The sequence below is a fragment of the Salmo salar genome, chromosome 02 (genome assembly GCF_965601325.2).
Source record: "Salmo salar chromosome 02, fSalSal1, whole genome shotgun sequence".
NCBI classification, from domain to species: domain Eukaryota; kingdom Metazoa; phylum Chordata; class Actinopteri; order Salmoniformes; family Salmonidae; genus Salmo; species Salmo salar.
In genome coordinates, this window is record NC_138292.1 from 34,328,402 (window position 1) to 34,343,470 (window position 15,069).

Consider the following 15,069-nt stretch of genomic DNA (forward strand, 5'->3'; position numbering starts at 1 on the left):
TATTTAAAAATACAACATATAGCGGAACACAAATGAAATAGGGAGGAATACTTTTGTTGTGACACAAGGTAGGGGTGAAAGTTGAAGGGTATGTTGTCAACATGGCATCTGGCATTAGTGCAAAGCATGGATTATTAACCACAAAATGTTCGGTGTTTCACTCATTCCAAAGAAATATATTACCACACCCTATTTGTATTCGACGACCTACCGAAGTAAAATGTATACGAGCTTCAACAAACTCTACTGCAGAATCTCAGCATAACGAAAAATACTGTATCGATATTGTGAGGTAAGCAAGCCAGCTTGCTAGTTAGCTAAATATGGCTAAATGGTATGACTAGCAAGCATCCTTCTATGCACAAATTGCATGGGCCCCTCTCTGACTGGCTACATTGTCTCTCTCTGACTGGCTACATTGCACAGCTAGTTGCATGGTTGGGTTAAATTCCTGTTAATTTAGAAAGTAAACCAAATACATTCAAATTCCAATTGTTCCCCATTGAAATGCATTGAAGAGGATTGGAATGTCAGTGCATATACTGAATTGAAATGGAATTGACCCCAACCCTGGCTTGTTGTTTGTTTTTGTTACATGTGTTACTGCATCCAAAGTTTTCATTGTGAAGAAGTTAGTCCACCAATAGCATTACACTTGACTTGTTACAAATAACTTGCATGTGTCCACATGCCATGTTTCCCCAGGTCTCGGGACTATGACGGTTTTGTGTCCTCCCTGCTTCTCCCTGAGGATGCCCGGCGCTCCTCACTGGCCCTGAGGGCCTTCAATGTCGAACTGGCTCAGGCAGGTATTCCAGAAAGTTCAGCACTGAGTGCCTTCAGAAAGTATTCATACCCCTTGACTTATTCCACATTTTGTGTTACAGCCTTAATTTAAAATGGATAATTATATTTGTATTTTTTTTCTCACCCATCTGAACACAATACCTCATAATGACAAAGTGAAGACATTTTTGCAAATGTATTTAAAATTAAATACAGATATCTCATTTACATAAGTATTCACACCCCTGAGTCAATACTTTGTAGATGCACCTATGGCAGCAATTACAACTGTGAGTCTTTCTGGGTAAGTCTCTTAAGAGCTTTGATCACCTGGATTGTGCAACATTGGCCATTATTATTTAAAAAATTCTTCACGCTCTGTCAAATTGGTTGTTGATGATTGCTAGACAACCCCTTTCAGGTCTTGCCATATATTTTCAAGCAGATTTAAGTCAAAACTGTAACTCGGACACTCAGGAACATTTAACTGTCTTCTTGGTAAGCAACCAGTGTAGATTTGACCTTGTGTTTTAGGTTATTTTCCTGCTGAAAGGTGAATTTGTCATCCACTGTCTGTTGGAAAGCAGACTGAACCAGGTTTTACTCTAGGATTTTGCATGTGCTTAGCTCTATTCCATTTATTTTTATTCCCCAAACTCCCTAGTCCTTGCCAATGACAAGCAAACCCATAACATGACACAGCCATCACCATGCTTGAAAATAGGAAGAGTGGTACTCATTGATGTGTTGTTGGATATCCCCAAACATAAGGATTTTATTAAGGACATAAAGTTAATTTCTTTGCCACATTTGTGCAGTTTTACTGTTGTGCCTTATTGCAAATATGATGCATGTTTTGGAATATGTATTCTATACAGGCGTCCTTCTTTTCACTCTGTCAATTAGGTTAATATTGTGGAGTAACTACAATGTTGATCCATCCTCCGTTTTCTCTTATCACAGCCTTTGAACTCTAACTGTTTTAGTCCCCATTGGCCTCATTGTGAAATCCCTGAGCGGTTTCCTTCCTTTCCGGCAACGGAGTTAGGAATGACGCCTGTATATTTTTGTTGTTGTTGCCATCTACCAATAGGTGCCCTTCTTTGCGAGGTATTGGAAGACCTCCCTGGTCTTTGTGGTTGAATCTTTGTTTGAAATTCACTGCTCGACTAAGGGACCTTACAGATAATTGTATGTGTGGGATACAGAGATGAAGTAGTCATTCAAAAATCATGTTTAACACTATTATTGCACACAGATTGAGTCCATGCAACTTATTATGTGACTTGATTATTACATCTTTAATCCTGAATTTATTTTGGCTTGCCATAACAAATGGGTTGAATGCTTATTGACTCAATACATTTCAGGTTTTAATTTTTTATTCATTTGTAAACATTTAGAAAAACAATTCCACTTTGACATCATGGGTTATTGTGTAAGCCAGTGACATAATCCATTTTAAATTCAAGCTGTAACACAAAATGTGTAAAGAGTTGAGGGGTGTGAATACTTTCTGAAGGCACGCTATGAATATATATGCATATATTGGAAATGATGGTACTATAATCCTCAATGGGGTGGTCATATGTCCGATACATGTCCAGAGCTAAGTGTTGATGTTTAGGCATCCTGCTATTGAAGGTAATGCTGTTATGTCTAGAATAATACATCAACCTATAGACCTAGATATGAAAATGGATAACCGTGAGGGAATGGTTTAGCGAGACATTTTTCATGCAAATCTGTATGCCTAACAGTATAAACTTATTCAATGAAGATGTCTTCTGAAAGGAATTGAGAAAACCCTCGCTTTTTGTTTCTCTCCAAGGTGAAGGACTCTGTTTCCCAGAAGACCATAGGTCTGATGCGGATGCAGTTCTGGAAGACTACAGTGGAGGAAATCTACAGGGACGACCCCCCAGTGCAGCCTGTCAGTGCAGAACTATGGAGGGTCAGTCTGGAGTAGACATCTTCTGTTTTTATGTTCATTAATACATCTGCAGGCTATCACAGTCTACAGTATATCGTTTGGACTTTGCATACCATTAAACGAAGCTTTTCTAATGCATTTGATATGTACTGTTTTAAACATCTTCAAATATCTCCTTTTGCAGGCAGTGAAGAAACACTACCTGACAAAGAGGTGGATGCTTAGGATAATCTCTGAGAGAGTAAGCAAATGTTGCATTTTAGGTCATGGATTTGTGTGGATTCAATTCTAGTTCTGTTTCATTTATTTGAAGTATGTCTCTACTGTTGCCAACAGGAGAAAGACCTGGAAGACAGAGCTTATAGAAACCTCCAGGAGTTGGAGGCCTATTCAGAGAATACCCAGTCCTCACTACTGTACCTTCTTTTGGAGAGTTTAGGTGAGCAGGTGTATCTGTGTTTTGTGCTTGACTCTACTGACTGAAGAGCGTGTACAGCATGTGCATTGTTCTGTTCCCGAGGGGGGGGGGGAAAGCATCTAATTTATATTCACAATTAACTTCCCAGTGTTCAAGTACCTCTTAGAAATGATGAGAATCGTGCTTGCAAATGCAGCACATTGACTAAATTGAGAAAGATGAGAATTGCAGCCAGCGAATGGAACATTGCCGGGAACTTTGTAATTGTGTCTTGTCTAATGACACCATTTCCGCCTGGCGTAGCAGAGCGCTTCATGCATAATTGCACAATGGAAATACCATCAGAATGAATCAATATAGCCACTGATCTCCTGTAGATTTTTGCTGAAAGGCTGGACAACAGAAATTACCCATTTCCACTCTACATTAAACACATTCTCAATAGATTCCATAGAGCCAAAGAAATGTATGACTATGACTCTGCTCCTTTCAGGACAGGAACAGTCACATTATACTGTGTATGTACAGTGCATTCAGAAAGTTTTCAGACCCCTTGACTTTTTCTACATTTTGTTACGTTACAGCCTTATTTTAAAATGGATGAAATAAAACATTTTCCTCAATCTACACACAATACCCCATAATGACAAAGTGAAAACAGGTTTTTAGAAATGTTTGCACATTTGTTAAAAATAAAAAACAGAAACCTTATTTACATAAGTATTCAGACCCTTTGCTATGAGACTTGAAATTGAGCTCAAGTGCATCCTGTTTCCATTGATCATCCTTGAGATGTTTCTACAACTTGGTTGGAGTCCACCTGTGGTAAATTCAATTGATTGGACATGATTTGTAAAGGCACACACCTGTCTATAAGGTCCCACAGTTGACAGAGCATGTCAGAGCAAAAACCAAGCCATGAGGTCGAAGGAATTGTCTGTAGAGCTCCGAGACAGGGTTGTGTTGAGGCACAGATCTGGGGAAGGGTACCAACACATTTCTGCAGCATTGCAGGTCCCCAAGAACACAGTGGCCTCCATTCTTAAATGGAAGAAGTTTGGAACCACCAAGACTCTTCCTAGAGCTGGCTGCCCGGCCAAACTGAGCAAATGGAAACGGGGGAGAAGGGCCTTCGTTAGGGAGGTGATCAAGAACCCGATGGTCACTCTGACAGAGCTCCTCTGTGGAAATGGGAGAACCTTCCAGAAGGACAACAGTCTCTGCAACACTCCACCAATCAGGCCTTTATGGTAGAGGGGCCAGATGAAAGCCACTCCTCAGTAAAAGGAACATGACGCTTGCACTTTGCCAAAAGGTACCTAAAGTACTCTGACCATGAGAAACAAGATTCTCTTCTCTGATGAAACCAAGGTTGAACTCCTTGGCCTGAATGCCAAGCGTCACATCTGGAGGAAACCAGGCACCATCCCTACGGTGAAGCATGGTGGTGGCAGCATCATGTTGTGGGGATGTTTTTCAGCAGCAGAAACTGGGAGACTAGTTAGGATTGAGGGAAAGATGAACGGAGCAAAGTACAAAGAGATCCTTGATGAAAACCTGCTCCAGTGTACTCAGGACCTCAGACTGGGGCAAAGGTTCACCTTCCAACAGGACAATGACCCTACGCACACAGCCGAGACAATGCAGGAGTGGCTTCGGGACAAGTCTCCGAATGTCCTTGACTAGCCCAGCCAGAGCCCGGACTTGAACCCGATCGAACATCTCTGGAGAGACGCTCCCCATCCAACCTGACAGAGCTTGAGAGGATCTACAGAGAAGAATGGGAGAAACTCCCCAAATACAGGTGTGCCAAGCTTGTAGTGTCATACCCAAGAAGACTCGAGGCTGTGATCGGTGCCAAAGGTGCTTCAACAAAGTACTGAGTAAAGGGTCTGAATACTTATGTACATGTAATATTTCCGTTTTTTTATTTAACATATTTGCAAATATTTCTAAAAACCTGTTTTTGATTTGTCAGTAAAGGGTATTGTGTGTAGATTGAGGGGGATTTTTTTTTTTAATGCATTTTATAATAAAGCTGTAACAAAATGTGGAAAAAGTCAAGGAGTCTGTATACTTTCCCGAATGCACTGTATACAAAATAATGATTCCTTGAACATGCAGATTGTTTTATGAGAGGAAGACTTAGAAGCTGGTCAAGCTGTATTCACTTGAGCGATTAATTAAGTGGCATAATTTCTGCATCTCAAATACCTGCATTTCTGTGAATCATTCGCATCTTCTCTTGTGGAATGTCATTATTTTGCCCCCCTCTGCGAAGGAACCCGTCACGCTTGTTCCAGTCTAATTGACTAGAAGAGACGTCTGACTGAACCTCAACCTATTTCAAGTACAGGGCACTCAGCATGAAAGCATTTCCCACTTATTAATATCAAAGTGGGTGCGCTTCATTGTTGTTATAAATTATGTATACAAGAGAACAGTGTCTGCTTAAGGTTTTAGCATGGTCCTAGTCAATCAAAATGGTAACTAGGTTTGAGGTTAACTAGAAGACAAATTCTTCTTGTACCTAGACAGCATGTTTAATTCAATAGTTTGTTTGTTTTAAAAGTGGTGCAATGTTTGAACTTTTTGTTATTTTCTGTCTTCCCTGATTCCCTTTGTGTGTGTGTTTGTCCAGGTGTGAAAGATGTCCATGCTGATCATGCTGCCAGCCACATTGGTAAGGCCCAGGGGATCGTGACGTGCCTAAGAGCCACGCCCTACCACAGCAGCAGACGCAAAGTCTACCTACCTATGGACATCTGCATGCTGGTGAGTGATCATATCTGCAGCAGAGGTATCAAAATGATGACTTTCCTGCTGGTGACGTTTTGTACAGATGGATGCCATACTGCCATTCCAGACACACACACGTACAGGCCTTTATGTCACATTATATTCCTGCTAGACCGGTTTGGCATTATCAACACAGTGAGGGAGTGTGTCACTATTCCAAATGCAGTATGCCGGAGGCACAGTTATAGTGAAACCCCATGACAAATGCACTGGCTGTAGTTACAAGTCAAATTCACAGCCTTTGTCTGATCATCTGTCGACAAGGCCTCTGAGCCACAGCTGGAGTGACGGGACTGTGTGCAGCTGGTTTATGATGTGACATCAGGAGATGTTTTTACCGCTACTAGTCCAGTGTGTATGACACTAGGGACCTCGTCAGGTTTATGGAGCCTCCAGGTCATTTGCCTATCACTATTGTTTTGACACCTGGGGTGCTATTGTAACATAAAGGTCTAGTCCTGAGCTCAATTGAAGCTTGCTAAAGCCTGGTGGGTTTTCTCCACTTCCTGTGTCATTAAGGGACGGTGAGTGCTTAGTTTGTCAAGCTAATGTGTGTAGCAGCATGTCTACAGACACCGACCGCCTTGTGCTTTTCAGCAATACAAATCTCCTTGTCCTCATATTATTGTTAAACTAAACTCAGCAAAAAAAGAAACGTCCTCTCACTGTCAACTGCGTTTATTTTCAGCAAACTTAACATGCGTAAATATTTGTATGAACATAAGATTCAACAACTGAGACATAAACTGAACAAGTTCCACAGACATGTGACTAACAAATGGAATAATGTGTCCCTGAACAAAGGGGGGGGGGGTCAAAATCAAAAGTAAGTCAGTATCTGGTGTGGCCACCAGCTGCATTAAGTACTGCAGTGCATCTCCTCCTCATGGACTGCACCAGATTTGCCCGTTCTTGCTGTGAGATGTTACCCCACTCTTCCACCAAGGCACCTGCAAGTTCCCAGACATTTCTGGGGGGGAATGGCCCTAGCCCTCACCCTCCGATCCAACAGGTCCCAGATGTGCTCAATGGGATTGAGATCCGGGCTCTTCGCTGGCAATGGCAGAACACTGACATTCTTGTCTTGCAGGAAATCACTCACAGAAAGAGCAGTATGGCTGGTGGCATTGTCATGCTGGAGGGACATATTAGGATGAGCCTGCAGGAAGGATACCACATGAGGGAGGAGGATGTCTTCCCTGTAACGCACAGCGTTGAGATTGCCTGCAATGACAACAAGCTCAGTCCAATGATGATGTGACACACCGCCCCAGACCATGACGGACCCTCGACCTCCAAATCGATCCCGCTCCAGAGTACAGGCCTCGGTGTAATGCTCATTCCTTCGACGATAAACGCGAATCCGACCATCACCCCTGGTGAGACAAAACCGCGACTCGTCAGTGAAGGGCACTTTTTGCCAGTCCTGTCTGGTCCAGCAACGGTGGGGATGTGCCCATAGACGACGTTGTTGCCGGTGATGTCTGGTGAGGACCTGCCTACAAGCCCTCAGTCCAGCCTCTCTCAGCCTATTGCGGACAGTCTGGGCACTGATGGAGGGATTGTGCGTTCCTGGTGTAACTCGGGCAGTTGTTGCCATCCTGTACCTGCCCGCAGGTGTGATGTTCAGATGTACCGATCCTGTGCAGGTGTTGTTACACGTGGTCTGCCACTGCGAGGTCGATCAGCTGTCCGTTCTGTCTCCCTGTAGCGCTGTCTTAGGCGTCTCACAGTACGGACATTGCAATTTATTGCCCTGGCCACATCTGCAGTCCTCATGCCTCCTTGCAGCATGCCTAAGGCACGTTCACACAGATGAGCAGGGACCCTGGGCATCTTTCTTTGTTGTTTTGCAGAGTCAGTAGAAAGGCCTCTTTAGTGTCCTAAGTTTTCATAACTGTGACCTTAATTGCCTACCGTTTGTAAGCTGTTAGTTAAGACCGTTCCACAGGTGCATGTTCATTAATTGTTTATGGTTCATTGAACAAGCATGGGAAACAGTGTTTAAACCCTTTACAATGAAGATCTGTGACGTTATTTTTATGAGTTATCTTTGAAAGACAGGGTCCTGAAAAAGGGACATTTATTTTTTTGCTGAGTTTATATCAAACTAAACTCCTTATTTGTGGAATAAGATTCAGATGACCCGTTTTATATATTTATTTTGCTGTCAAACTTTCCAACTTCTACTCAGTTAACAACTTCTGTCTATCATGGGGCTGACGGCCACTGTGCCGTAAACAGACCTCAGGGCAGCCTGAGGCCATAACAATTTTTAAAGGAGAGAACTGAGATCTGACAATCGCTATGCATGCCGTGAATAATGAAGATAATTATCGAGAGCTTCACTTTGTTCACCCCATTAGAGGCCATATGCTCTCAGCATGAACAATTGGTTTGCTTGGCTAGATTCGTGGTTTGAAGGAACAAATCTCTCCTGTGTGAATAAGTGGTGTGAACAAAGGGGGTGTGTGTGTGTGTGTGTGTGTGTGTGTGTGTGTGTGTGTGTGTGTGTGTGTGTGTGTCACCACCAGCACAGAGCCTCCCAGGAGGACTTCATCCGAGGAAGCCGGGAACAGAATGTGAGAGATGTGGTATATGACATTGCCAGCCAAGCCCACGTACACCTACAACACGTACGTACCCTCATGACATTAGGACAGTGTTCCTCCAATGATATTTGGTGGGCTGTTCTTGCCGAACAGATTTACTGCTTGATTTGATTCAATTACATTTGGAGGGTTCTGATAGTGTGTTCTCATGTGGGATCAGTCGTTTTTTTCGAATGGCTACTACAATGCGTTTTTTACCTGTACAACACATACATAATCATTTAACGTTGATGAATACTTGTAACTTTGTTTTATTGTAAGCTTCAAGTTAGTTAAGGCTTGTTTGTACACAAAAGGAATTTAAAAGAGAAGCTGAAGTAGTCCGATATTTAGTAGCTACTGGTGTTTTTATATGCACGTCCATCTCTGTTAAACGGATTATAGCTTTATTAGCCTGTGTTAGTCATTTTACTCAGTTTGAACCTTTTTGTCTCCACAGGCTAGATCATTCAGCAAGAACATACCAGCTTCCGCTTTCCCTGCCTTCCTCCAGACAGTGGGTTGTTGTTGTTATTATTGCAAGAATCATTAGCATTTATTGGGTTAGGATGTGGTCACTGTGACTGACGTAACATCATGAAAAGGGTCATATTTACTAAAACGTTGACCAAAGACGAGACTGAACTATGGGGCTTCCTTAGTCCTGGTACCAGGGAAGAGACCAGGTCTGCGTGTTAGTTTCTCTTCAAGTTCTCGTCATTCGTTTTTTAAACAACCTCTCTAGGGTATGTGGGACGGTAGTGTCCAACATCGCCAACAGCCAGTGAAATAGCAGAGTGCAAAATTCATAACAACAAAAATCTCATAATTCAAATTTCTCACACATACAAGTATTATACACCATTTTAAAGATAATCTTCTCGTTAATCCAACCACAGTGTCCGATTTCAAAAAGGCTTTACAGCGAAAGCATAGCATTAGATTATGTTAGGACAGCACCTAGACCAGAAAAACCACACAGCCATTTTCCACGCAAGGAGAGGTGTCACAAAAAACAGAAATACAGCTAAAATTAATCACTAACCTTTGATGATCTTCATCAGATGGCACTCATAGGACTTCATGTTACACAATACATGTATGTTTTGCTCGATAAAGTTCATATTTATATCCAAAAACCCCATTTTACTATGGCGCGTAATGTTCAGAAATGTTTTGCCTCTAAAACTTCCGGTGAATGAGCGCATCAATTTACAGAAATACTCATCATAAACTTTGATAAAAGATACAAGTGTTATGCACAGAATTATAGATAAACTTCTCCTTAATGCAACCGCTGTGTCAGATTTCAAAAAAGCTTTACGGCGAAAGCAAACTTTGCAATAATCTGAGTACAGCACTCAGACATCAAAACAAGCCATACAGATACCCGCCATTTTGGAGTCAACAGAAGTCACAAATAGCATTATAAATATTCACTTACCTTTGATCTTCATCGGAATGCACTCCCAGGAATCCCAGTTCCACAATAAATGTTTGTTTTGTTTCGATAAAGTCCATATTTATGTCCAAATACCTCCTTTTTGTTTGCGCGTTCAGTCGAGTAATCCAAATGCACTGTGCTCGCGCAGTAAGTTCAGATGAAAATTCAAAAAAAGTTATATTACAGTTCGTAGAAACATGTCAAACGATGTATAGAATCAATCTTTAGGATGTTTTTATCATAAATCGTTCATAATATTCCAACCGGACGATTCCTTTGTCTTCAGAAATGAAAAGGAACACAACTCTCACGGGAGCACGCGTGATTGAGCTCATGTCATTTTCTCAATCATCTGATTCCAAGAGCTCTTATTTTCTCCCCATTCATAGTAGAAGCATGGAACAATGTTCTAAAGACTGTTGACATCTAGTGGAAGCCTTAGGAAGTGCAAAATGACCCCACAGACACTGTATATTAGAAAAAATACAAACCTCAGATTTCAACACTTCCTGGTTGGATTTTTTCTCAGGTTTTTGCCTGCCATATGAGTTCTGTTATACTTACAGACATCATTCAAACAGTTTTAGAAACTTCAGAGTGTTTTCTATCCAAATCTAATATGCATATCTTAGCTTCTGGGCCTGAGCAGCATGCAGTTTACTACGGGCACGCTTTTCATCCGGACGTCAAAATACTGCCCCCTACCCAAGAGAGGTTAATTAATCCTCCAGTCATGTTCATCTGAACCTAGGCAAGGAGGAGCAGCCATCTGTTGAATGATCCTTTCTCCTCCTCAACCACCTCCCAATATCCTCACATGGCTGTCTGTCTAGCCTAATCTCCCTCCCATCACAGCACGCTCCCCATCAGGCCAGACCTTTTAATGCTCCAATTTAAATCGCACCAGACAGACCACCAAGGGACTGCATTATGGGCTCTTACCACTGGCAATCTCAAAAGCAGTCTGATTCCCACAGAGAAGGGGCATGAAAGAGAGCAAGAAGGGCAGAACATATTAACCAGAGGCTTGAGAATGAGGCCAAGGTGAAGAATTCGAAATAGACAAATGCCCCGCGTCGTGTGTTATGTTTTGAAGGGCGGATGGTCACAACGCTTGAGTGCTCCAACCAGCAGGGGTATGATGGTAATTAGAGAAAGAGAGAGCATTAATCCACTCAATTCTGTGTTCCTCTTTTATCCTCTCCATCCAGGACAATTTCCACAAATATGATGCTCTATTGCTGCTGGCGCTATAACTATGTTAATCTGTTCTGACGCCTTAAAGGCTCTTTCCTCTCAGCTGCTGAATCATATCATATGTTTTAGGCTGGGCTGGCTTTGCGCATCTAGGGCAAAGAGGAAGCACATTCCTGAGCTCTAAGATGACGCTCACGCTAGCTTCCACATGTAGAGAATAAGAACTGACACACACAACACACACACACACAGTGTGTTGATGCTGTTTCCCCTCTCTGGCTGCTGTTCTAGGTGGTGCTGGAGGACTACCTTCAAAGGGTGCGGCGGGTAGACTTTGATGCGTTCCATCCCAGCCTACAGAAAAGAAACCCACTGATCCCAATCCAGCTCTATTTCCGCTCCTGGAAGAAGACCTATTGACCTGCATGGTGGGACCTTATCTTTAGCCCTATTGTAATTTATACCAGGTTCCAACATCCAATTTCCCAAAGTCCCACTCTCGTATGTTGGTTTTTTAAGTAGACCAATCTACAACAGTGGATTTCAAGAGAATCTTCCATCTATGACATCAGCACTCCCCAGAATAGGATTCTGATCTAAAACATGCCTCTGCCATCTAAACCAGTTCACCTGTGTTATTTATTCCCTGTTGTAGACTAGACAGCTGAGGACCACAGACAGATTATTATAAAGCAATAACTACAGTACTGGAGACTGAACTGATGCCCTTATATTGAATATTTTCAGTAATAAATCGTGTAGCCATGTTGATGATCTGTGTTTTCTCTTCTTTTTAAAGCTCTTAAATAAAGATGTCACAACCATAATAACAGTACTGTATGTCATTGTGAATTATGACATTTAAGAAAATATAGAGCTTTTTACTTAAGTGCGATTATCACTGTCATATTTGCGGGACAGGCTGTATACATTCACAACATAGCTTTTTACCAGCACAAAATGATATGGTACAGTTGCTCCTGACAACCATTTACAGCCAAAGTAGGATGCAAGTGTATAATTAGCATAGTGCTTAGTTTACCAGAAAGTGCCACCTCCAGTTGATTGTTTTGATCTGGACCAGATGCCAGGTTGTGGAGTTGAAAAGAAAAAGGGCCATTTTTAACTGTTGCTAGAATGTCAGTGGGGTGGTTCAAGGCTAACTGAACTGTGTGAACCTAGAACGACTGGTGTAGTGGCACTGCTGCTGGTACAAAGCATCTGGTTCTGTTATACGTCAAATGAGGAGAGAGCGAACCAGGTATGAGTCAAAGTCCCCAACTAGAATGCTAATGATCAAGCGTCATTAATTAGTCGTATTATGGTCTGTTGCTATGGAAACCTGCTCATTTTCCAAGACTGATAAATTGTGTCAACGCTAAAGACTTGTTAACGATGTTAATTGTTATTTTAAGTAATATAGGCACACTAATCCGAGGTTTTGACCTGTGGTCTAGAGGTACAACTTAATTGCATCAACATGATGCCAATTTGACCTTTATATAACCATTTAGTGTCTAAATGCAGAATTGCATTTGACGGGATTGTCAAGCTTAATGAATTGCTGTGATGCATAACATATTGCGATTAAATTAAAATTGTGTGCTGAACCCTACGGGACTTGACAAGGTTCCCTGTCTAGTCAAAAGCCTACTAATTCCATATTGCAGGAAATAGGTCCATCCAAGCTCTCGATCCATTCCGTAATAAACTAAAATATAAATGCAACATGCAACAATTAAAATTGTTTTACAGAGTTACAGTTCATATAAATTCATTAGGCCCTAATCTATGGATTTTAGATGACTGGGAATACAGATATGCATCGGTTGGTCACAGATACTGTAAAAAAAAAAGGTTGGGGCGTGGATCAGAAACCAGTCAGTATCTGGTGTGACCACCATTTGACATTTATCTCTTGAGCTGTCTGTATCCTACTGACTGGTGTTTCTTTTTTTTTAAGACACTTAATATGCTTCTCTGCATCTGATAAAATCTGGGTAAAAGATTGAAATGAATGTGAGTCTTATCCAGTACAGTAATTGCTTTCTTTTCTAAAGTCTACCAACCTTCCCAGCAGGCATGCCAGCCAAGATATAGGTAACTGCCAAAATAATAGAAACACTTGAGTAAATGAGGGTTACAAAATATATCGAAAGCAGGTGCTTCCACATGTGTGGTTCCCGAGTTAATTAAGCAATTAACATCCCATCATGCTTAGGGTCATGCATAAAAATGCTGGGCAGGCCATTATTTTTGTTGTTATTTTGGCTACCATGGCTCTGCACCCATCCCCGATCCACAGGGCACAAATGGTCACTGAATGGTTTGATGAGCATGAAAACAATGTAAACCATATTCCTTGGTGGTCTCAGTCACAAGATCTCAACCCAATTGAACAATTAAGGGAGATTCTGGAGCGGCGCCTGAGACAGCGTTTCCCACCACCATCAACAAAACACCAAATTATGGAATTTCTCATGTAACAATGGTGTCGCATTCCTCCAATAATGTTCCAGACACTTGTAAAATCTATGCCAAAGTGCACTGAAGCTGTTCTGGTGGCCCAACACCCTATTAAAACACTTTATGTTAGTGTTTCCTTTATTTTGGCAGTTATCTGTAGTTGGACAAGCTAGCTACTGTAACTTGATTGATAGCCTGAAATGGCTTCTTGGTAGCTAGTTATGAGGTTGGCAGATAGGTTTCCATTTTGGGCTAGCTAAAGCCAACTTCATAAAATGCTAGGTAGCTAGTAGTATTACAGAAAAACAACACTTAAAAACATTTTAAATATTAAAACAGGACAAATCTGAGGTACTCCTGTGCCCCCAATGGCCATGACACCTCTGTATATGAACATTATGCGCAGTCACACCCAGAAACATAGACAGTTATCTAATTCTGTGGAATCCATTGTGACTGCTGAAAACAAAGTTGAGAAAGTGTCTGATAGGAAACATTATCACATAAAGTGTGAAGAACAAGGGGTTAGGAGGAGTAACAAGTAAACAACTCATGCTGTTCTGTTCAACTTCTTCAAAGGAAGTGGTGGGTGATTAGGGAGGCTCCTGATGCTTACCAACTTGAAAAGATGCACAATGGCTTCTGCCCTGTGTGCGTGGGGGCAGACTGGTTAACGAATTGGAATTTTCGTGATGGATCCAGAGTCTTCCTAGATACGTTCATGCCGACTTCAGATTGAAGACCTTTTTACTGCCACATTCCCTCAGCAGGGTTAAACTACATGAATGCAGTTTAAAACATCTGGTCTCCTTCTGTAAACAGTATTTTGATGAATACATGAATCCTATGTTATGTAGCTTAAGAATTATATTTCTGACTTATCCTGCTGGACACAGTGCTCCGGGTTTCGATTCAATAAGCCCTTCGGTTTTTATGGAGATTACAAAATGTATCTCTGGGAGGTACTTAATACTCCCTGGTTCCCCCACAATAGATGTTTACTGGGGAGCTGTAAAGGACGAACTCTTAATCCACCTGAAAAGCCCTCCCACATGCACAGAAAAAAAACACTACAATCCTTTTAGCCATAGATTTGATGTACTTCTTAAAGCAACTTCTCCTCTTCTATTATTTTCCATGGCAACCTACTGTAGATGTTATTCTATGTTATTACTGTGACGTTACATAAGAACCGCAAGGTTGAATGGGTTTATTCAGAGAACTTGGGTATTTCATGAAGTTCTACTGTTGTGTGGTTTACTGGTTGGAAACACTTGGTTAACATTATGGACTTGATGTCGCCTACAAGATAGAAACGACAATCACAACAACCGTCTGCTGAATATACTGTACTTAACGCTGATGGAGAGTGCATGCTAAATCAAACACATCAAAAAAGCGGCAACCGAATCAGTATCATTAAAATTTCATAACA

The 15,069-nt window shown here is 41.6% G+C and overlaps 1 protein-coding gene across 2 annotated transcripts; it reads left to right on the top strand.

The window, feature by feature from the left end:
* The first annotated feature begins 31 nt into the window (after positions 1 to 31).
* On the top strand, positions 32 to 11,937 carry LOC106581338 (NADH dehydrogenase (ubiquinone) complex I, assembly factor 6). Of its 2 annotated transcripts, none has more exons than XM_045702633.2 (9): positions 32 to 292; positions 706 to 809; positions 2,618 to 2,740; positions 2,904 to 2,960; positions 3,056 to 3,158; positions 5,779 to 5,912; positions 8,471 to 8,572; positions 8,988 to 9,044; positions 11,460 to 11,937. In XM_045702633.2, exons 2-9 carry the CDS (start codon positions 789 to 791, stop codon positions 11,586 to 11,588), a joined length of 726 nt encoding a protein of 241 aa, XP_045558589.1. In that variant the 5' UTR covers positions 32 to 292; positions 706 to 788; the 3' UTR covers positions 11,589 to 11,937. The 2 variants fall into 2 exon arrangements, with proteins under 2 accessions (XP_045558589.1, XP_014018817.1); XM_014163342.3 differs by having other exon boundaries at positions 706 to 805.
* The last annotated feature ends 3,132 nt before the right edge of the window (positions 11,938 to 15,069 follow it).